The 24,903-nt window shown below is 38.1% G+C and overlaps 1 protein-coding gene across 1 annotated transcript in view; it reads left to right on the top strand.

Moving 5' to 3' along the window:
* Nucleotides 1–730: 730 nt before the first annotated feature.
* Nucleotides 731–24,903, top strand: part of LOC106877256 (patched domain-containing protein 3-like) — a 39,769-nt gene continuing 15,596 nt past the window's right edge. Inside the window, exons 1-9 of the mRNA XM_089340693.1 lie at nucleotides 731–1,014; nucleotides 7,692–7,794; nucleotides 10,107–10,189; nucleotides 12,333–12,453; nucleotides 13,096–13,219; nucleotides 15,377–15,549; nucleotides 17,780–18,028; nucleotides 20,453–20,627; nucleotides 24,818–24,903. The exon at nucleotides 24,818–24,903 is cut by the window's right edge and continues 61 nt beyond it. Of these exons, the coding sequence (XP_089196819.1) occupies nucleotides 746–1,014; nucleotides 7,692–7,794; nucleotides 10,107–10,189; nucleotides 12,333–12,453; nucleotides 13,096–13,219; nucleotides 15,377–15,549; nucleotides 17,780–18,028; nucleotides 20,453–20,627; nucleotides 24,818–24,903 (1,383 nt within the window). The 5' untranslated portion in view covers nucleotides 731–745. The remainder of the gene's footprint in view (nucleotides 1,015–7,691; nucleotides 7,795–10,106; nucleotides 10,190–12,332; nucleotides 12,454–13,095; nucleotides 13,220–15,376; nucleotides 15,550–17,779; nucleotides 18,029–20,452; nucleotides 20,628–24,817) is intronic.

Here is a 24,903-nt window from a genome sequence, read left to right as displayed (position 1 = left end):
TGTTTGTGGATTCATAGCTTGTGAGGATCAATTACTTTGGTATTGTTTGGTTTCTTCATAAGCAACTTAATTAGGATTAGATAATGTTTAGGTATTGATGTCTAATTTTGGGGGTTTCTGTTGCATATATATATATATAGAGAGAGAGAGAATTTACAAAAAACCAAAAGACGAAGTCAGGTGTGTAAACAACAAACAGATGTATTAGTTTAACGCTTGGGAAGTGAGAAAGTCTTTTATGTTTCGAGCCTACTCTCTTCGACAGAAAGGAACACAGAAATAAACAGGGAGAGAAAATAGAAAAAGTTTTAGTGGCTAGCGATCTATCATGGCAAATATATATGTATATATATATATATATATATATATATATATATATATATATATATATATATATATATATATATATTATTATTATTATTATTATTATTATTATTTATCAGCAGAAGTTACAGAATGACCCAAGGGACAAAAATTTTGTGCATTGGCACTTATACACAAACACACACATACATATATACATATGTAGAGATCTACTGTTATAGAGCAAGTTATAATATAGTATATAGGCATGTATGTATGTATGTATGTATCATCATCATCCTTTAATGTCTGTCTTCCATGCTGGCATGGTTTGGGCAGTTTGACCAGAGCTGGGAAGCAGGAGAGCTGCACCAAATTCTAGTCTGATTTGGCTTGGTTTCTACAGCTGGATGCCCTTTCTAATGCCAACCAATTTACATGGATGCTTTTACATGGTGCCAGCGTGAGTGCTTTTAATGTGGCACCAGCACAAGACTCTTGTAGGCCAATCTTCTTCACCAGAGGGAATGACCTTAACATTTCTGCTTTGGGGACAGGTGTGTTAAACCTAATAAATTTCTTCTTTTCCAATAGGGGACTTTGTCGTGCTGAATCCTTACTTCAGTTTTGGAATTACTCTGAGCCATTAATAAACAAACTAACCCGCAACCAGATCTTAGAAGCAGTCAATGACTATGACCGCAAAAACAAGTAAGTGAAGATTTACTTTTCCATACCATCCTACCCATGACTACCACTTCTGGTTTCCAGTATACAAAACTTGTTTTTAGTGTTTTTTTTTTAATCCTTTTATTGTTGTCACAATTATTGGGACTGTGGCCCTAGTGGGCTGCTTCGAAGGGTTTACCTCAGTGGTTCTCAACCCTTTTTTGCTTATGAACCCCTTTGATTCCTATTTTACTCAACTGGTCCTCCATAGCCATTCGATATATATATATATATATATATATATATATATATATATATATATATATATATATATATATATATATATATATATATATATATATATATATGCGAGTAAAAATAAATACAAAAAAGGTGGTTTTTTTGTATGATTGTGTATAGAGGAATATATTATTTTGTTTAAAAGAGTTCCAACACTGCCTGTTTTTTATGTTTTATTTATATTCCTGCAGAACTAATGTGGGGTATAGAATATGGAATATACAATATATAATATAATATACAATATAAAATAAAATAAAATAAAAATGGATGGCACCATGAAAGAAAGTATTGAATGTAGATGAAATATTGAGTGTTCAGTATAAAGGGTCAAATATATAAATATAAATATATAAAGGCGACTCGAGTTTCAGGGCTATTTCCCTTCGTCATGGCCGGTATGACAGACTTTAACAGATTTATATTTATATATTTATATATTTGATCCTTTATACTGAACACTCAATATTTCATCTACATTCAATACTTTCTTTCATGGTGCCATCCATTTTTATTTTATTTTATTTTATATTGTATATTGTATATTATATTATATATTGTATATTCCATATTCTATACCCCACATTAGTTCTGCAGGAATATAAATAAAACATAAAAAACAGACAGTGTTGGAACTATTTTAAACAAAATAATATATATATATATATATATACACACACACATATACACAGGAGTGGCTGTATGGTAAGTAGCTTGCTTACCAACCACATGGTTCCAGGTTTGGCACCTTGGGCAAGTGTCTTCTACTTATAGCCTCAGGCTGACCAAAGCCTTGTGAGTGGATTTGGTAGATGGAAACTGAAAGAAGCCTGTTGTATATATGTATGTATGTATATATATATACATATATGTGTGTGTGTGTGTGTGTGTATGTTTGTGTGTCTGTGTTTGTCCCCCCAACATCACTTGACAACTGATGGTGGTGTGTTTACGTCCCCGTAACTTAGCAGTTCAGCAAAAAAGACTGATAGAATAAGTACTAGGCTTACAAAGACTAAGTCCTGGGGTCAATTTGCTCGACTAAAGGCGGTCCTCCAGCTTGGCCGCAGTCAAACGACTGAAACAAGTAAAAGAGTAAAGATATATATAGACACACACACACACACACACACACACACACACACACACACACATATATATATGTATGAAATCCTCAATTGTTATTCATCAAGTGTATCTCCATTTTCTGCTTTCCTTGAATATTAATAAACTTTGGTTTATTTTTGGCATTACCTATCATTTATGAGCATTAATACCAATGCTTATGATTAAATATAGGTAACACACCAGTGGATTCATTGGATACAAGTATCTCTTAGACGGTTATTATAACCTCTAACTTAACTCACATATTTTTATAATTAGATATTACTAGTTATTGTATAAAAGAATTGAAATATTTTGTGTATTCCTTTATTCTTTTACTTGTTTCAGTCATTTGACTGTGGCCATGCTGCAGCACCACCTTAAAGGGTTTTAGTCAAAGAAATCGACTCCAGGACTTATTCTTTGTAAGCCTAGTACTTATTGTATTCGTCTCTTTTGCCAAGCCGCTAAGTTACAGGGACATAAACACACCAGCATCAGTTGGCTAGTGATGGCAGAGAGACAAACACAGACACACACAGACACACAAATACATGCACATGCGCACGCACACACACACACACACACACACACACACACACACACATACACATACACACATACTGGGTGGGGAAGCAAAACTTGGAAAATAATAGGTAATTCACCAAATTGTTTATATCACAACAAACAGCAACTTAACATAAATATAATTTTAACACAAGTATATAGGCGTATAAAGAGACAACTTATTCAATATATCTACCTTCATTGTCCACCACAGCGTTCACATGCCACGTGAAGGCATCACAATTCTTCATGATGAAGTACTCAGACATATTGTCTCACTCTTCCCTCAGGATTTGCTTGAAATGATCAAAACTTGGATGCCAAGTTCTGTTGGTAGAGTGCTCCAATTTTCACCGTACGGCATAGTCCAGGGAGTTCAAGTCTGGGATGGAAAAAATCTAGAAGCTGGCAGGTCAAAAGTCAGTGAAGTTGTCTTCACAGAATTTCTACATTTTGCTGTATGAGCAGGAGAACCATCTTGGATCCACACATACTTACCGTTGGGTTAGTTAGACTTCAGCCAAGGCAAAAACCTTATACCGCAGGACTTTATAATAAACGTCCGCTCCCATCTTTTACCCAGACTTGACAAAATGGAGAGGCATCTTTTTTCCGTCAGACACCATGACTCCCTGTATCGTGACTTGAGCTGGGGTCTTGGTCCTAAAGACGCCCTTTACTTCAGAAGGCATCTTAGCAATGTATTGATTATTGCGGTGTTTTAAAACAGAATCAATGGTGAAGATATTTTCATCTGAAAAGATTTTGATGGTTTGTCCATTGTGCTTCAAGTATCGCAACACTTTTTTGACCCTTTAATGCCTTTTGGCTTTCATTGCATGAGTTAATAAGTGTCTTGGGGTCCTCATGTATGATCCCAAAAGTAAATCAGTGTGTACAGCATTTCTGATGGTCTTTGAATCAACCTTCATGTCCATGGACAGTTTTGTCAAGGATGTTGTTGGGTCTTTCAAAATTTTGCCTTTGAGAGATTTAAAAAATGCATTATCCCGTTTTTTTATTTATGTCTCCACTTCCTTGCTTTCTCTTGATGCCTCCAGTATCCAGCATTCGGTTCTTAATGTTGTAGTCAGTGCTCACAGAGGCCCCAACAGTCTGAGCAATACATCTAACTGCAACCTCAGCATGAAGCAAATCTGCAATGCATTGTCTCTTGGCTTCCTAAGTGGACATGTTAGATTATATGACTGGAATTTCTGCTTAAATTAACTCTATATACCTCTACCCTGAAATAGAAAACAATGTTTTAGTATTTACGCTTAGGAATATATGAAAAATAAGGCTTCCAAAATATTCTGAGTTTTGCTTCCCCACCCTATATATATATATGATTGGCTTCTTTCAGTTTCTGTCTACCAAATCCACTCACAAGGTGCCACACAGTGAGACTGAACCCAGAACCATGTGGTTGAGAAACACACTTCTTACCACACAGTCACATATGTGCCTGTGGAACTATCAGCAATTTATTGCATATAAATTTTAACAAAATCTTATATGGACCCTGGTTGGGAACCACTGGTTTTGTCAGACAAATCAACCCCCTTATTTTTTTTCAGTCTGGTTTTTAAGTCTGGATACATCCAACTAGATGGGTACCCTCCAGTCTGTGCTGGTGTATCTCTGGCAACATGGTTATGGTATAGTTTAGAAAAACAACAGGGTAATGCCATTAGTAGGAGAAATTAAGAAGGTAAAGGAGGTGGATGAAATACTGTAACTGAATAAATTAAGCAAAGTTAAGAGCAAGACAAGTAAAGGTGAAAATTGAAAAAAAATTTTTTTTGCCTTCCTTTTTAAGAAATTTCAGCAAAAAAAAAAAGACACTTAAAGAAACAATTACTTAAAGAAATAAGCGCTTAAAGAAAAAGTTTTTAAACACTTAATAAATTTCACAAACTTCAAAAAACCTTTGAAGAAAATGTTTCTAGAACAGTTCCTAAAATCTGAAAATTTCTCAAAGAATCTCAAGAAAATTCAAAGGCTTCAGAGTTTTAAGGTTTCAGGTTTTAAAGATTTAAAGTTTATAAAATTTTGAAGTTGAAGTTTAAAAGTTTCAGAAGTTACAAAAGCTTAAAATAAAAAAAAAATAATTCACCTTCACTTGAAAGTAATTGAAAAGGTTAAAATCTGGGCTATTACTGGGTCAGATGTTGGCCTTCACACAAAATGGCACCTTCTCATCAAGGAAGGCCTGAGTTGCTTTTGACCCATGGTATGGTGCAGAATCCTGGACAAGCACCACATTGTCAAGCACAAACTTCTGCTCCATCCAAGGTAACAGAGAGTTCTTCAGGATGTCCAGATACTCTTTTGTGCTGATCTTCAAACCAGACTCAATGAAGTGTGGATCCATGACACTTCCATCACTTACCGTGACACCAAATGCTATCACAGAGGCAAGATTCTTAGTCTCAAACACAGGGGGGACATCAGAAGGGTTGTATACAATCACTCAAGAATTTCTGTGATTCACCTCAGTGTCCACAGTGAACTTCTTCTCATCCACAAACATGAGTTTTTCTTGCACCTTGATGCTTGATGAATGACAGAAGTTTTGGGCATCTCTCAGCTCTGATTGCTTTGGTCATGGCTGTTAGGAGATGACACATCATCAAACATAGCTAGTCATGCCAAGGTTCCTGTTCACAGCTCTGGACACCATGAAAAGGGAGCATTGCATTTCTTTGCATGAGTTGTCATGGATGTGGATAGGTTGGCTTCAGTCGAGTAACTTTGGATTTCACTTGGAATCTCTTTGAGTCTTGTGTTCTTTTCTATCAATCTTTCCCTCTTTAAACTGTTTATACATATGACCAACTGTTGCTTTTGGAAGTTTTGTCAACTTAAAAATGTTATTGGCAGTGTACCCAGTGCATGCCAAAACAACAATGGCAGAATGATTCTGTTCCATGACTTTCTGTTGTCAAATCAGTTTGCTATTTACCTGAAAAATAAAAGAGGGGGGATTAGATTTTCAAGCAAGGTTTTGTCAGAAAATGAAATGTTTAACCCACTAAGTCAACTGCTTAACATTGATCTCAGTTTATCAGCAAGACCCTGCATTTACCGAGGTTGGCTTTACCTTTCATCCCTTCGGGGTTGATAAATTAAGTACCAGTGAAACTCTGGGACTGGTGTAATCAACTAGTCCTCTCACCCAAAATTTCAGGCCTTGTGCTTATAGTAAAAAGGATTATTATTATTACCTGTGCCCAGCATCGCCTTTCTGGCACTTGTGCCCGCTGCATGTGTAAGGACTTTCGAGCGAGATCATTGCCAGTGCCCCTGGACTGGCTCTTGTGCTGGTGGCACATAAAATACACCATTTTGAGCATGGCCATTGCCAGTGTCGCCTGACTGGCCTTCGTGCCGGTGACACATAAAAGCACCCACTACACTCTTGGAGTGGTGGGCGTTAGGAAGGGCATCCAGCTGTAGAAACTCTGCCAAATCAGATTGGAGCCTGGTGTAGCCATCGGGTTTCACCAGTCCTCAGTCAAATCATCCAACCCATGCTAGCATGGAAAGCGGATGTTAAACGGTGATGATGATGATGAGTATTGTTATTTTTGTTATTTGATGAAAACTCTCAGCTTATTTTGCTGTGTATGATGGAAAGTGTCAGCTGTCCACAGCCAGCAGACTAAGGTGACTCTTGTTTACTGATCATGCTTCAAGAACCCTGCGAAGAATTTTTGCAGTTCCAAGCAATGCTGATTTTTGTAGGTCTTCTACTTTTATATTTGTACCAATCTTTTTCAGCCATGTTGGTCGTTGAGTGCTGATACTTCCAAGTGTACCAATTACTATTGGTACCACATCTACTCTCCTTCCTATTTCCCACTTCAGATCGTTGTCGTTCTTCAGTTTTTCTTCTTTCTCTGATCCTGTTGTCACCAGGACATGCTAAGTTGATTATCATGTATGTTCTTTCTTTTGTTTTTTTTTTACTACAACAATGTCCAGTTTCCAATGTCTGATCAGGTAATCACACTGAATCATTACATCCCACAGGGTTTTGCAACTTTCATTCTCAGTGACTCCTTCTGGAGTTTTCTCATACCACATCTTTGCTCTTTTTAGACTGTGGTTTCTACAGAACTCCCAATGGACCATTCTTGCCACATTATCATGCCGTCTTTTGTATTCATGGTGTGCTAATTTTGGGCATTCACTAATGATGTGTCATACCATTTTACCCCTCTTACCACATATTCTGTATTTGTCACTGCCAGTAGTGTTGTTGATTCTGCACTTCACACAGTTAGTCCTTAATGCTTGTTCTTGTGCTGTGTATATAAGTTCTTCTGTCTCTATCTTCAGATCACTCCTCCTCATCCATAGCTACTGGTCTTCTGTATCTGTCTTGGTGTTTGTATCTCTTGCGAACTGACTGTACACTATCTCTCTTTCTCTCTCTCCCTGTCTCTGTCTGTCTCTCTCTCCTTGTCTCTGTCTCTCTCTCTCTCTCTCTCTCCCTGTCTCTGTCTTTCTCTCTCTCCCTGTCTCTGTCTCTCTCTCTCTCCCTGTCTCTGTCTCTCTCTCTCTCTCCCTGCCTCTGTCTCTCTCTCTCTCCCTGTCTCTGTCTCTCTCTCTCTCCCTGTCTCTGTCTCTCCTTCCATGTTGTTTCTTTTTTTGTGTTCTTTTTATTATTATTATTATTATTATTATTATTTTTATTATTATCATCTATCTTAACTACTGTGTTGTATTCTTTGCAGTGATTTAGATCAATTTCTTACAAACATTAAAAGAAATGATTCAGGTTATATAACAGGTGCCCAAGTTACAAAGATGAAATGGAAGTTCCCGTATTCTGATTTTGTAAGTAGAGTTATTCACATGCTTATGCAGATATGCACACACACACACACACATATCGGTTATTTTAAATCTGTCTGATGAGCTGAACACGGATCACATATAATACATGAATTGAGCTTAAGGCTCTGTTCAAAGATGTGGGGATGAATTGCAGTGTGCAGATGCAATCAAAACACCTGCTGTGTCACTTCCTGCTGTGTCACTTCCTACTGTGTCACTTCCTGCTGTGTCACTTCCTGCTGGGCACAGCTTTGTAGTCTCCAATGCAGCTGTCCAGAGTTGCGAATGAAACTGGAAGTTGTGTTACAGATGGCCAGATTCCACAAAAATTATTCTACTAATTATCATTGTATAAGTTCAATTCTTGCCAAGGTCAAGTTTGCCTTGTATCCCTCTGCACTCGATAAAGTAAAATACCAGAAACAGTTATTATTGTTGTTATCATTATTTATTATTATTATTATCATCATCATCCTCATCAGTATTATTATTATTATTGAAGTGGCACAGGAGTGGCTGTGTGGTAAGTAGCTTGCTTACCAACCACATGGTTCCGAGTTCATTCCCACCGTGTGGTACCTTGGGCAAGTGTCTTCTACTATAGCCTCAGGCCGACCAAAGCCTTGTGAGTGGATTTGGTAGACAGAAACTGAAAGAAGCCCGTCGTATATATGTGTGTGTGTGTGTGTATGTTTGTGTGTCTGTGTTTGTCCCCCCAACATCGCTTGATAACCGATGGTTGTGTGTTTACGTCCCCATAACTCTTTTGCGGTTCGGCAAAAGAGACCGATAGAATAAGTACTAGGCTTCCAAAGAATAAGTCCTGGGGTCGATTTGCTCGGCTAAAGGCGGTGCTCCAGCATGGCCGCAGTCAAATGACTGAAACAAGTAAAAGAATAAAAGAAAAAGTGGGAAGCTAGAAGAATCATGAGTACACCAGACAAAATGCTTAGTGGCATTTCATTTGTCTTCGTGTTCTGAGCTCAAATTCTACCGAGGTCAATTTTGCATTTTATTCTTCCAGGGTCAATAAAATAAGTACAAGTTGAGCACTGGGGTCAATGTAATTGCCTGCCTAACCCCTCACCCTAGAATCAATTAGATTTATTATTACGTTTTTGAAGGTGATGTCTTACATTGGATCTCGACATATCATCAGTCGTGTTTTCTGCTCACTGATAACGCAATGCCCATAGAGTTTCTTGAAAATCTGCTCAAGTATTGTACTTGATATAAGCATTTTATTTCTTAGAAAACCCTGTGCTTATAGCAGAAAGGATTATTATTATTGTCATAAAAGTGATAAACTGGCTGAATCATTAGTGTGCAGAATTAGATGTTCAGCAGCATTTCTTCTGGTTTTACATTCTGAGTTCAAATTCTGCCAAGGATGACTTTGCCTTTCGTCCTGTCAGGCTGGATACCAGCCAAGCACTGACATCAATGAAATAAGTACCAGTTGACACTGGAGTTGATGTAATTGACTCGCCTCTCCCCTAAAATTTCAGGCCTTGTACCTATACTAGAAAGAATTATTTTATGAAGCTGTTACATGCTAATTTAATTAGCAGGAATATTCTCTTGATGTTTGGTGAAATAAATTTCCTCACATCTCAAGAATCTTTCTTAGGATTCTCACAGAATGTAGGATGGTACTTTACTGCAGGTTGACAATGTGGTTTTCAATTTTAACATCTTTTGTTCTTTTAGGTAGCATTTTGGGTGGTGTACCAAGCACACCAATTACCACAGGAATAATTGTTCTTAGTTTTCCACAGTTTCTTCAGCTAGATCTTGATATTTCTATTCTTAAAAAATTTTTTTTGTTATCAACTCATCATAATGAATTGCAAAGTTTATGATTTTGTATTGTTTATTTTGTTCTCTATAATTATATCTGTGTGGTTAGTATGGTTAGTCTTTGTGGATAGTATGGTTCAGTAGTATGGTTAGTCTTTATGGGTAAGTCCCACAAGATCTTGTAATTCTCATTCTCTGTCACAATCTCTGGTTTGAGCTCATACTATTTTCCTTTTATTTCAAAGCCGCACACTTGGCTAACATCCCAGTGCACTCTTTTATCCACACAGCCACGTCTAAACCTATACTCTTTTTATGCTAGCTTACTGCACTCACTCATTTTCTTTCCTGCAGATTCTACATTTGCTATCTGAGTGAGATTTATTATTGATGTTGTCATCATTATTATTATTATTATTATTTATCATCATTATCATCATCATCATCATCATCATCATCATCATCATCATTATTATTATTATTATTATTATTATTATTATTATACCTTTTAGGCTTGGAAGTGGGAACAGGAATTTTCAAAACTTTTCAGGACCAATCCAACAAACTTCAAAGAACTGTATGCTTATTGCTTTTAGTAAGTAAATCATAGAAATCATCATTAATATCATCGTCTTTTAATATCTTGTCTTCTTTGCTAACTTAGTTTGAACAGTTTACCATGATCTGACAGGTTGGAGGAGTATGCCATGCTCCAATGTCTGCTCTGATATGTTTTTACAGCTGGATGTTTCCTTTGTGACTCCAGCACTAGTGAGATGACCATATAGCATGCAAGATAACGATCCTAATAGATTGGAGTGGTGGGGTTTTAATCTTGTTGTATATATATGTATGTATTTGTGACAGGCTTCTTCTATTGAGTGAACCTACAGCAGACAGAGAGGTGTCTTTGTGCCAGGTGACAAAAGGTTAAACTATGAAAGAAGGGGACAGGAGCAGGGTTCTTGCCCAAGTGGAGATACACGGTTACCTTGTATTATACAACAGTGGGTGGAAGCAAATAGGGTGGTGCTTTGAGGACAGAAAGACAGGGAAGGTGAGTGGGTAGAGGCTGCAAGTGTGTATGGAGAAAGTGAGAGTTAATAGGATATTGGGTAGCGATGGCTTGAGATATTTAGTTATAACCCCTTGTATTCTGTGTTCAAACGGTATTGAAGTCAACTCTGCTTTTCAGCAAGATTCTTTCACTGGTAAACATAAAACTTTACACCACCAATCCATCATGCTGGGCTGATATTATATTTTATTGGCCCTCAAGGATGATTGGCAAAGTTTAGCTTTTGTAGGATATGAACTTAGGTCATAAAAAACCAGGTCTCAGAATGTAAAGAACTGGAGATACAATAGGCCATTTTTGTCAGGCACCTTAAGGAGTCTCTCAATCCATTGCATTGTGTGTGTGTGTATTATCATCATCTTAATGTCTACATTTCCTTGCATGGATCAGATGAGGCTACAGTTGGGTAGAATTTTCTTGATGCTAACCCTTGTCTCTTTCCAAGAAAAATATTCTCCTTGTCAGCCATTCACACATACACATGTGTGTGTGTATGATTGATTGCTACTGTGATGACTGATACCTCTAAATCGATAAAATCTAAGTCTAATGTCCAGACATTTGTCTACCTAATTGTTCAATGAAATGCCTCTTACAGGGTCATAAAACCTTAACATCTATTTAATGAGGCAAATGGCTACAAAATTTTGTTGCTGGTATCAGACTTTACAACCAATAATTAATTATTGCACCAGAACTAAAAAAAATTACCTGCGCCATTTAAATTCTCAGCACTAATTTATTCACATTATGTAAATGTGATCATGTAAACACACCCAATTTGGAATGAATATATTCAGTGTTCTTTAAGTTAGCTCAGCATATTGTTTTATATACATTTCTGAAGAATCTTATTGAACATGTATTACTAGGTTTAATCCGGAGGAAGGTATATGGGGGAATTTTTAAGAACAAGTGCAAGTCATGGTCGGAGGAGCAGAAAATAAGGCTTTTACTACGCAAGGTATCGTTACTGTAACTTTAGTTACAAGTGAGACTGATTTCCAAGAAACCATGGAACTGCTTTCAAAAATTTTTTGTGATAGAAGTTCATTATTCAACACCAGAATGGAGTGTTGGAACTTAAAAGAAAAAATGAGGAGGAGGATTTTATCACCTACACCGAAGTAGTCAACTGTATGTGCAAAAATTACAAACTCCAGGATCTCACTCAGGATATGTTCAAATCACTTATCTTCGTGCATGGACAGAGGCCTACACTGCAAAAAGGATTGTCTGTTTAAAAACAAAAAGTGTTTTTCCCTCTTATAGTTTTTTTTCTCACTTTGTTTTTTATTCATTTTTGGAATTTTTTGCTCATTGAATTGACTATATATATGTTAGGAAGGGCATCCAGCTGTAGAAACTCTGCCAAATCAGATTGGAGCCTGGTGTAGCCATCTGGTTTCACCAGTCCTCAGTCAAATCGTCCAACCCATGCTAGCATGGAAAGCGGACGTTAAACGATGATGATGATGATGATATATATATATATACATACCTGTGTGTGTGGATGGTAGGCTTCTCCAGTTTCTCCCTGTCATGTTTGCTCTAAAGAATATCAGATAACTTTTATACTACCATTCTGCACTGCTTATTTTTGTATTAGTGTTTAGTGCACATTGCATAATTCAGTTTGTTATTCCATTTTCTCTTTCAGTGATTTCACCCAATATGGTACTGGATTCGAAGAAGATGCCCTGCTGGTGTTTATTGGCTACAGTATTATGGGTGTTTACATCATAATCTGCCTTGGCAAATGTAACCTCGTTGAGCAAAAGGTATATTGCTCGATTTATACCCTATACCCCTGCCCTTCATACATACACCCCTTTATGACACTTGTGACCTTATTTCTTTACTGTCTTCGCAATCAACAAAACAGTGCCACAACAGTGGAAGTGACATTGGTTGTGGATATACTGGATTTATTTACGGTGGTGAGGGTTTCAAATGGAGTCCCTGCAACTCAGCACAGAGCAAACATCACAGAAGCCTTTGTTCAAATATATTTAGGTGTGGTTGTGTGCTAGGAAGCTTACTTCTCAATCACAAGGTTTGGGGTTCATTCCCACTGCATGACACCTTGGGCAAGTGTTTTCTACTATAGCCTTGGGCCAACCAAAGTCTTATGAGTGGATTTAGTAGACAGAAATTAAAAGAAGCCCATCATAATATGTGCGTGTGCATGTCTTTGTTTCTGTTTTTTTTCCCTTCCACCACCTCTTGACAACCGGTGATGGTGTGTTTGTATACCCATATATAGAAAGATACAGAAATGGGCACTAACAGACTATCTTCTTGTGGTTCTACATTTTCATCTCCTCCACACCACACTTACACACACGCACCACTAGAATCTTAAAACAAAAATCAACCTGAAAACCAATTATATATCAACTGTTGTTTGTGCTTTATTCCAGTTAGGTTTGGCTTTCGTCGGCATCATGTGTGTTGCAATTGGTTTCTTTGTTACTCTTGGACTTGGTGGTTTATTCAACATCACTTATGGAGCATTAAATAGGGTTTTAGCCCTCCTTCTACTTGGTAAGTCCTCTCTCACTAACCCTTCTTCAATTTTGGTTTTGGTCATCAACTCTAAGACAACTTCAGGTAATTCTGAAGGCAAGTCAAAATTGAATGATCGTAGATGTGAATATTGTTGATCATAAGTCTGTTCAATCAGAGCTGAATAGGAGGGAGTTCTAATTAAAATGTGCAGGTGTGCATTTGTTAATTAGTCCTCAATTAGCTCTGACTGAGCAGACCTATGTATATAGACACATACACATTAGACTGAACCTGAAACCACATGGTTGCAAAGTGAGCTTCTTAACCACACGGCCATGCCTGTACCTACCTATCCGCCCCCATACATACACGTGTGAAATTCAATCTTTGTTGTTATTATGGATTTCTCATATTTTGTGATGTATGACTGGCTGTACAATGAAAGATGTTAGGAAGAAGATATCAATATATACAAAGAGTTAGGTTTAAAAATTAGCATAGTTAATTTGTTATATATGTCTCTAGATTTTAGGCTTTGCTAAATACCATTTTTATAGTAAACCTAACAAAGATTTGCAGTATCTTAACATATTTTAACCATCCTCCAGTAAACTTTGAAGACTTAGTTAATAAGTTTATTAAGTGCATATACAGCTTATCATATGAGAGGATTTTACCCATGTTGTTCATTATTACAACAATGCATTAAAAAAAGTGGGTTCAAAGATAAGATTCATTGCATAAAGGCCACACTAATATTCATAGATGCAACAATTGGAGACAAACTATCATCTGGTATAATCCTCTCTATAGTTTAAATGACTATTCCAGTAGTATATGGTATAATTCTCTCTGTTTAAATGCTCATTCCAATATTAATAAAATTACTAAGCTACAGTATAAAATTGTATATCTGTTTAGTAATTTTGTTAAGAATTTTTTAAGGATTATTGGAGGATGATTGTACTTTTCTTTTATTCTTTTTCTTGTTCCACTCATTTGACTGCAGCCATGCTGGAGCATTGCCTTAAAAGGTTTTATTTTAAGTCAAAGAAATCGACCTCGGAACTTATTCTTTGTAAGCCTAGTACTTGTTGTATCGGATGCTTTTGCCAAACTGCTAAGTAACAAGGATGTAAACACACCAACATCAGTTGTCAAGTGATGGTGGGAGACAGATACAGACACAAAGACACACACACACACATAAATACACACACACACACACACATATACGATGGGCTTCTTTTAGTTTCTGTCTACCAAATCCACTCAAGGCTTTGGTTGGCCTGAGGCTATAGTAGAAGACAATTGTCCAAGATGCCATGCAGTGGGACTAAACCCAGAACCATGTGATTGGGTAGCAAACTTCTTACCACACAACCACGCCTGTGGCTATATTAATGCTGCATATTAATATACTGTAATTTCTTGTTAAGTTTACTACAATGGCTGCATTTATTAGAGTTATATTTAATAAATTAGCTATGCTTGGAGTGATATCTACACTTAACTCTTTCCATATGTTGATGAACTCCTTCCTACCATTATTCATTGTACAGCTTTTCATTCTTTGCAAAATGAGGATTTAAAAAAAAGAAGTTTTTAAAGTCATTACATAGAATTAAAGACAGTGTTCCAGCATGGCTACAATCAAATGACGGAAACAAGTAAAAGAAAAATAAATAAGCATTTCCCTATGAATCATAGATATCATATGATATTTAAAAAAAACAAATTGTATTAAAGTAAGCTACAGTCTCTTCCATTAGCAATATAGATAAAAACCTTTCCAGTTTGAACACTCGTGACACTTCTGTATAGCTGGAGTAACTCAACTATCTACTGTCTAAACACTATAAATCAATATTAAACCAATCATCATTATTTCTTATAGACTTAATTATTTATTTGATTAGTTCACATTAATCTGTAAGAAGCATAGATCCTGTTTACTGGTTTCTCTGGTGTATATATTCCTCCCTGGACAGGATGCTTTCCTGTCACAGGATTACTCATTTTTACCAGCTGAGTGGACTGAAGCAAAATGAAATGAAGTGTCTTGCTCAAGAACACAACACATTGCCCAGTCTAGGAATCGAAACCACAATCTTATGATCATGAGTCCAATGCACTAACCACCAAGTCATGTGCCTCCACAGTTCTTTATTTATATTCCTTTTACTGTTTCAGGGATTGGTATAGATGACATGTTTGTGATTCTTGGAGCACTAAACAACCTCTCGAATTTGGAAAAACAGCGTCCTGTACCTGAACAAATTGGTCTCATTATGAAGCATGCAGGCATATCAATCACTATCACAACATTGAGTGACATTACTGCTTTTGCAATTGGAGCCACTTCGGTAGGTTGTTGTTGTTGTCATTTGGCTCCAGGTGAGCAAATTATTAATATCTACAGCAAACACTTGAACAGAGGAGAGTAGGTAGGGGAAGGGGAATTCCCAGGGTATAACAATCTCCCCCCCCCCCTCAGACGAGGGGGCCTTTGTCTTGCAAGCTACTCAGTGGCCTCATTGGTACTGATACCATGTAAAAAGCACCCACTACACTACGAGGAGACTATGGTGGTTTGGTGACATTGTGATGCCCCCATGACGAGCTCATCCAGAAGGCAATAGCACCAGATCCTCCTTTAGGATGGTGTAAGTGGAGAGATGGTCAGCTGAAGATGTCAGTCAAGGTGGACATGGCCTTCAAGTCTTTGGTGTTCATCGCTGGAACCAGGAATGGCTTTAACACACTGCAGAATCAGCTGCCAACAGATGTGCATGGATCTTTTACATGGTGAACTCAATAGCAGCTGGCTTAACCCTTCCCGGGTGAATATCATTACAAGACAAGATAGTAAAAAGGTTGGTGTTAGGAAATGCATCCAGTTGTAGAAACCATGACAACCCAAACGGTAGAGCATGGCTCAGTCCTCTGGTTAGCCAGCTCTTGTTGCACCATCCATCCCATGCCAGCATGGAAAATGGATGTTAAATGATGATAAAAGAAGGACTGAGAAGAAGAAATGGTTAGTGTAAGACCTGGAGGTCAGACAAAATACATAGCCTTCTGTGAATATTCAACAACCAGGAGTGGCTGTGTGGTAAGTAGCTTGCTTACCAACCACATGGTTCCGGGTTCATTCCCACTGCGTGGCACCTTGAACAAGTGTCTTCTACTATAGCCTCGGGCCGACCAAAGCCTTGTGAGTGGATTTGGTAGACGGAAACTGAAAGAAGCCCGTCGTATATATGTATGTGTGTGTTTGTGTTTGTGACGTCGTCGTCCCCAACATCGCTTGACAACCGATGCTGGTGTGTTTACGTCCCCGTAACTTAGTGGTTCGGCAAAAGAGGCCGATAGAATAAGTATTAGGCTTACAAAGAATAAGTCCTGGGCTCGATTTGCTCGACTAAAAGGCGGTGCTCCAGCACAGCCGCAGTCAAATGACTGAAACAAGTAAAAGAGTAAAAGAGAGTAAAAGAGTAACCTGAATATTCGCTCCTTCATCAAAAAATCAACAACACAATGCTTCAGTTCAAAGACCATTATTTTACCTGCAATGAAAAACAAAAACAAGAAGAGATAGTCACTAGAGAGGAGCAGATACTCTATCAATCTGGGAATATGAGTGTTCAGTTTTTGCTGAAAAACTTGCACAAATAATTTGCTTCTTGTGATCAAATGCATGTTGGATTAACTTGTATGAGCTGAGAATCTGTCTTTTGTGGTTACAAGAGGTTCAAGGATGGTAGAGAGCAGGTGAGAGGTGTGGGAGTGAGAGGGATGTCAGAACATCAGAGCTGGTTGGAGGAAATTCACATTTTTCTGGATGAAGACTGTCATATGTCCATAAAGACAATAAGCATACAGTTTGGAGTTGGATGGTCATTTTTTTTTTTTTTTTGCCAATTAACCACATGTACTATATACTCATTCTTCACTTCAGTTATATTGTCATTATTCCTATTTTAGTGTCCTGTTTCTGCACTATCCCTTTCTGCTATAGACGATGTTCCTAAACTTACAGTTAACCTGTGGGTTCATCCTACATACTATACAGTTTTTATCCATACATTAAAGCCTTTCAGATGCATTTGAAGGGCCTTCCTCCATCAAAATTCCATGTTATGTTTCAAACACTAACTTAATAGTAACAACAAAGTTATATGACTAAATTCTTCCTTACTTGCAAAATTACCTGACTTAACTGCACTGTATGTCAACAGAAACCATCATCATCTTTTGGTGTCCATTTTCCATGCTAGCATTGGTTAGATGGTTTGACTGGAATTGGTAAGCCAGAGCACTGCACCAAGCTCCAGTCTGTTTTGACTTGGTTTCTACAGCTGGAGGTCTTCCCTAATGCCAACCATTCCACAGATTGTGCTGGATGCCTTTTGCATATCACTGGCATGAGTGCCTTTTCTGTGTCACCAGAATGGGTGCCTTTTACATATCACCAGCACAGGTGTCTTTTACGTGTCACTGGCACCAAAAGGGATAATAATTGATTTCTTTAATTCAGTTTATATTCAAATATATACTAACATGCAAATTTTCTTTCCATCTTTCTTGTTCTAGGCATTTCCAGGTCTACGGACATTTTGCCTTTACAACTGCATTGGAATCCTGTGCATCTATATAATGCAAATTACATTCTTTGCAAGTTGCATGTCTATTGATTTACGGCGAGTTTTAGACAACCGAGATGGGTTGTTCTGCTGCTACAAACACACTGACTACACACCAAATAAATGCAGTGAGAAGGAAGTACTGAAAATAATTTTCTACAAAGGTGCAAAGAGATATCTTAGTAAAAAACCTGTTAAGGTAAGTGTATCTTTTATTTTATCTTTTATTTTATCTTTTATTTGTTTCAGTCATTGGACTGTAGTGAAGGTGCATGGCTCAGTGGTTAGAGTGTCGAGCTTATGATCGTGAGGTTGTGAGTTCGAATGCCGGACCGGGCTGTGTGTTGTGTTCTTGAGCAAGACACTTTATTTCACGTTGCTCCAGTTCACTCAGATGTAGAAATGAGTTGCGACGTCACAGGTGCCAAGCTGTATCGGCCCCTTTGCCTTTCCCTTTGATAACATCAGTGGTGTGAAGAGGGGAGGCCGGTATGCATGGGCGACTGCTGGTCTTCCATAAACAACCTTGCCTGGACTTGTGCTTGGGAGGGTGACTTTCTAGGTGCAATCCCATGGTCAGTCATGACCGAAAGGGGTCTCAGCATTGGACTGTGACCATTTTGGGACATCACCTTAAAGAGTTTGTCAGTTTTGGCATGGTTTCTACATCTCAATGCCCTTCCTAACGCCAGCCACTTTACAGAGTGTGCTGGGTGCTTTTTACATGCCACTGACATTGGTGCCTTTACATGGCACCAGCATGAGTGCATTTTATGTGGCACTGGCACCTGCAAGACAAAGACAGCTGGGAGAGTGAATGAGGGGCATGGCCATAAAGGGCATACTTGTATGTATGTATGGTCGTGATTTTACTTAGCTTGACATGTCTTCTCAAGTACAGCAAATTGCCACAAGTCTCAGTCCCTTGTCATCTCATCATCATTTAATGTCTGTCTTCCATGCTAGCATGGGTTGGATGGTTTGACAAGATCCAGCAAACTGTGGGACTGCTTTGACGTCCATCCAAGTTTTTAGCATGGTTTCTACAGCTGGATGCCACTCTAAATGTCATCTCCTTTACATAATGTGCAATCTATTCTGTGCTTTTTTTCTGACACCAGCACTAGTGAGGTTGCCAAGTAACTTGCAAAACAAAGAAAATACCCTTACTGAGTAGGGTTGTAGTAGAGAGGGAGGGTGAGAGGATAAAGTATGATAGAGGGACAGCTGTGTATATGATGGACTTCCGCATAATTTTCATTTACCAAATTCACCTGTTGTTCTTGCTGCTTTTTTTAAACACACCTATAATCAAAGGCATTCTAACTGTGACCATCTTGTCTTTTAAGATGTGGGACTACATCTATGTATGCTCTTATATGTGTGCATCTTCTATGAAAACATTTGGTCATGGGGAAATGTTACCTTGCTTGGAAACAGGTGAGTATTAGTGACAGGAAGCATATCAAGACATACTAAGTCTGCCTCGATAGATTCTGTCCAACCTTTTCAAGCATGGAAAAGTGGGTGTTAAAGCATTGATGATGATTTACATATATCATCACCATTTATATATCATCACCATTTATCCCCACATAAACATGGATGTTCTGTTAGAACAGACTATACTGTGGTCGATATCATGAGAGAAACTCTCATATTGGCTTTTGGTGCAAAATACATTCTTGTTTATGTTACTCACGAGGAGATAAATCCCTGCAACCTCCAGCACTGAGACCACCAGATCATGTGATTTCGACTTTCCTTAGTCTTATCAATGATGGATGCTCAACTGCTAGAGACAGCAGCGACTCACTTCCCTGCCAGTGACATATAGATTGACAGTGCCAGAACAGGCGCTGGTCTTGTGATCAGCCAGTGAGCTCATTCAAAAATATATATATTAGCTACAGAGGTGGTATTAATACCATAAGGTAATATTTATCCTGACTTAAATGTGGTTGTTTTGTTAGGACAAACTATACTGTGGTAGATGCCATGAGATAAATCCCAGCCACCTCCTGCACTGAGACCATCAGATCACATGATTTTGACCTTCCTTGGTCTTGTCAATGATGGACTCTCTGCCTCTGTCACTAATATATACATCACCATCATTATTTTAGCATCCACTTTTCTATGCTTGCATGTGTCAGATGTAATTCATTGAAGCAGATTTCTTTTTTATGGCCAGATGCCTTTCCTGTCACCAACCTTAGCCACTTTCCAAGCTAGGTAACATTTCTTCATGGTTTTCATCGAAGACTGGAAACCAAGAACATTACTTGTATGAGAATGCTTGTTTATTGCCATTACATGATGTGAAGACAAGGGTACACACACACGCGCGCGCGCACACACACACACACACACGTGTATGCATATGACAAGTTTCTTTTAGTTTCTCTCTACCAAATTCAGTCAAAGCTTTTGTCAGTCTGGAGCTATAGTATAAGACACCCAAGGTGCCAGACAGTGGGACTGAATCTGAGGTCACATAGTTGGAAGCATGCTTCTTAACCACACAGCCATGCCCGTGCTTATTATATGCACATATGTGTGTGTGTCTTTTGTGTTTCTGTATTGATTCTCTATATCTTTTCTCCACCCATTTGTATTTTAGATTTTTGTTATTATTTTGACATTTCTGATACTGGCCATCTGCGCTTGGAGCCTATCGCAACTTGAGACAGACACCAACTGGCAACGCGTCATGTATGCGACTAATGCTCCATACTATCGTTACTTTCTGAAGGATGAAAAATATTTCTCAACAAATAAAGTTGATGTTTACTGTAGTAAGTCACTTTTCATTATTTTATTTAATTTTAAAGTCCTTTGCTGGCCCAACATTGCTCCTTTTGTGTTCAGCCCTGGTCAAGCTGGAAATGTTGGGATTTTTTTATGTATCTCTTTGCAGTCAAAGGAGAGGACAATACTTGTAGAAAGTTAATTTAGATCACTTCAATGTTTTTATTACCTGCTGAAGTTCCATTATGAAGTGCTGGTCTCTCAAAGTGGATGAAACTCATGGAAGAGGAAAATCCAACAAGACATGGGATGAGGTACTAAAGGACAACCTCAGGATGCTGAATCTTTCAGGATGAGATGACAAAGGACTGAGATACCTGGTGCCTTGTTGTATTCAAGAAGACCCGTCCTCTACAGCAGAAGTGTTAAGGCCACTCCTCCTGATGAAGAGGATTGGCCTACAAGAGTCCTGTACTAGTACCACATGAAAAGCACTCACATCAGTGCCATGTAAAAGCACTTATGCTGGTGCCATGTTAAAAGTACCCAGTACACACTTTAAAGTGGTTAGCATTAGAAAGGGCATCCTGCTTTAGAAACTATACCTAATCAGACTGGAACCTGGTGCAGCCGTCTAGCTTTACCAACTCTGGTCAAACTGTCCAACCCATGCCAGCATGGAAACATACGTTAAAGGATAATGATGATGATCCTGCTCAAATATACTGCCTTTGTTTCTATAATTTTGAAAATAATGAAGAATTTAGTAAAATATTTTTGTCATTAGAGGGTGGAACATGAATTAACATGAAATTTTGATGGAAGATTTAATTTACATCTTCAACCCAGGAAGTCTGTATCTAGAACTAGAAGCAGCCTTAGGTGGGTTGGTATCAAAGGAGTTCAAAAAAATAAGTTCTTTGGGCATGGTTATTATTCCTTATATGTATATATATATATGGAGGCGCAATGGCCCAGTGGTTAGGGCAGCGGACTTGTGGTCATAGGATCACGGTTTCAATTCCCAGACCGGGCGTTGTGAGTGTTTATTGAGCGAAAACACCTAAAGCTCCACGAGGCTCCGGCAGGGGATGGTGGCGAACCCTGCTGTACTCTTCCACCACAACTTTCTCTCACTCTTACTTCCTGTTTCTGTTGTGCCTGTAATTCAAAGGGTCAGCCTTGTCACTCTCTGTGTCACGCTGAATATCTCCGAGAACTACATTAAGGGTACACGTGTCTGTGGAGTGCTCAGCCACTTGCACGTTAAATTTCACGAGCAGGCTGTTCCGTTGATCGGATCAACTGGAACCCTCGACGTCGTAAGCGACGGAGTGCCAACAACAATATATATATATATATATATATATATATATATATATAAAATTTTTTTCATTGCTTTTTCAAATTCCCATGGCTCTCTGTCACCATCCAATTCCATTATTATGAATTTGAATTGGGATCTTGTGTCATAATGAATCTTTCATTAACTGATTACACAACCATGGATACAACCTTTATGGATGCAGTTACTCTCTTGATAGAGCTTGGTGATCCTGACTTTTGATCTTCTAGGATTCCTTCACTCAACATCAATGTAACAAGTACCATTGGCTCGGTTGAGCTCTTCTGCTACCTCGTTACAGTCTGCCATGCTGCAGTCCTATTACTTTGCCATATCTCTGACATGGTGGCTGAACAGGGGCTACGCCTTGCCAAAGGGCGGCCCATAACTATGCAGGGCATGGTCGTCACTCCGTAAAATATTTTCGAAATATATAAAGCAGGATGGTTACAGCTGGAATAACCTCAATCATATGCTCTATTCAATTAGTTAACTTGACGGTAAACAATAATCTCACTGTCTCATGTTATTGTCTGGAATCATCATTATTTGACATTGCAGTGCTTGGATCCCATTGGTGAAAAACCTTTCATCTTGTTGATCAAAAAAAGTCAACAGTAGATATGTAGATATGATGTCATCATCACTGTGACACTGGCTCACAGCCAAGTGTGTTTCCATGTTGGGGAACACATGATAGTCAGATGGGGTCAAATCAAGTGAATAGGGAAGTTCAGAGCCACAGTTATGCACTGCAGCCTTTGAAACCAACGACCCCTTTCATTAGTTTCCCATGTTGGCATAGTACTCTCTATTAATGCTGTGGCCCTTTTGAAGAAAGTCAATAAATGCAATGTCTTTTGCATCCCAAAATACTGAGGCTATCACCTTCCCTGGTGATGAAACAGCCATGACCTTCTTTGGAGCAAGTGAGGAGGGATGTTTCCACTGCATGAATTGTCTCTTTGTCTATGGTTGAAAGTGATGAACCCAACACTCATTCTGGCATAGAAAATGTTCAAGGAAACCAGCTGGGTCTGGCTCAAACAAAGTCAGATTTTCTTGCGATGTTATCAATCTGGTGCACTTTTGATCAAGTGTCAAAAGATGTGATATGCACTGAGCAAAAATCTTTGTCATGCGAGGTTCATTGTGCAGAATATTCTCAACACTTATAGGATCTGCTAAAAGCATTGGCTATTTGATTTACAGTCAATTGCCTGTCATCCATCACCTTGTGGTGAACATGATCAATGATTTTCTCAGTGTTAGAAGTTGCAGGACGTCTAGATATTGGGTCATGTTCAAGACTTTCCCTTCCCCTCCTAAATTTAGTTGTCCACTTTTGCACTGTTGATAAAGCTAAAGTGTCATCTCCTAATGTAGCAACCATGTCAACATGAATGTCATTGGAGGCCAAACCTTTTTCTCTGCAGATACTTGATAATACGATAATGCCAAATTTGTCCATTTTCAAGAGAAGTACTACGACTAGTTACTTTTGAAATCTTCTTTAATCAGTTGGATATCAGTTTACCTGGAAAGAAACAATGCAGTTATTAATAAGGAGAATGGAAATGAATGCATGCAAGATTTCACAGCTCTAGCATCACTCCTTCATAGTCAGCCATTGAACTTTTCAGCCTGCCCTTGCATGACAAATATTTCTCATCAGTAGTTTTTCTCTATATACAGCTCTCTATACAGGTTTCTTTCTCTCTCTCTCTCTTTCTGATATGTCCCACATTATGATGACGTATTTCATTGTCTGCATGACTGGTCCAAACAGTGTACCTCGCTCACCGACACTTTGCTGTGTCTGTCCGCTATTTACCAGTAGTGGAACAGCCCACTTCTCAGTTGGGGGTGTCCACCACAACACCTCCCCACTTTGAGATTTTTTTCTTTTTTCACACATTATTATTTTTTTCAGAATGCCTTAGGTAGTACCAGTCTACATTGTTTACCAGTGGCTCTACAAACACATAGTGACCTGACTAAAATCCTTCACCTGAACTTATATTATTATTATCATTATTATTATTATTTTTATTATTATTTTTTTTTTTTTCTTCCGCACATAATTATTTTCCTCTTCAGAATGCCGCAGGTAGTACCAGTCTACATTGTTTACCAGTGGCTCTACTAGCACATAGTGACCTGACTAAAATCCTTCACCTGAACTTATATTATTATTATCATTATTATTATTTTTATTATTATTATTTTTATTATTATTTTTTTAATTATTTTTTTTTTTCTTCCGCACATAATTATTTTTCTCTTCAGACTGCCGCAGGTAGTACCAGTCTACATTGTTTACCAGTGGCTCTACAAACACATAGTGACCTGACTAAAATTCTTCACACGGACTTATCATTATTATTATTTTTCTTCCATACAGAATTATTTTCCTCTTCAGAATGCCACAGGTATTACCAGTCTACATTGTTTACTGGTAGCGCTACTAACACATAGCAACTTGACTAAAATACTTCATATATTTTTCACTGTGTTTATTATTTTTTACTGTGCATAGTTCAGTTTCGTCAAATTTTTCAGTGTGTAGTTCAAATCCTACTTTGGGATTTTTGATATTTTTCACTGCTTGAAGTTCTAATCTTTCTCACCACTGATATGTCCCGCATTATGACGACCTATTTCATCGTCTGTGTGACTGGCCTGAACGGCATACCTCGCTGACTGACACTGTTTGTTGTGTCTGTCCACTATTTATCAGTAGTGGAACAGCCCACTTCTCAATTGGAGGTGTCCGCCACAACACTTTCTTTCTCTTTTCTCTCTTTCCATACTTCCTTCCTTTCCTTCTTTCTTCTCTTTCTTTCTTTATTTATTTATTTATTATTTGAACTGTTTTCTTGCTTCTTGCAGAGAGCCTTACCTATAGTGTGGATCAAAATGCTTATCAAAAGATGGCATATGACCTGTCTCAGAGTTCTTATGTATTGAAAGATTAC

This window comes from Octopus bimaculoides, chromosome 23 (assembly GCF_046866305.1).
Source record: "Octopus bimaculoides isolate indiv1 chromosome 23, ASM4686630v1, whole genome shotgun sequence".
NCBI classification, from domain to species: domain Eukaryota; kingdom Metazoa; phylum Mollusca; class Cephalopoda; order Octopoda; family Octopodidae; genus Octopus; species Octopus bimaculoides.
This window is presented reverse-complemented; position numbering and strand designations above follow the sequence as displayed.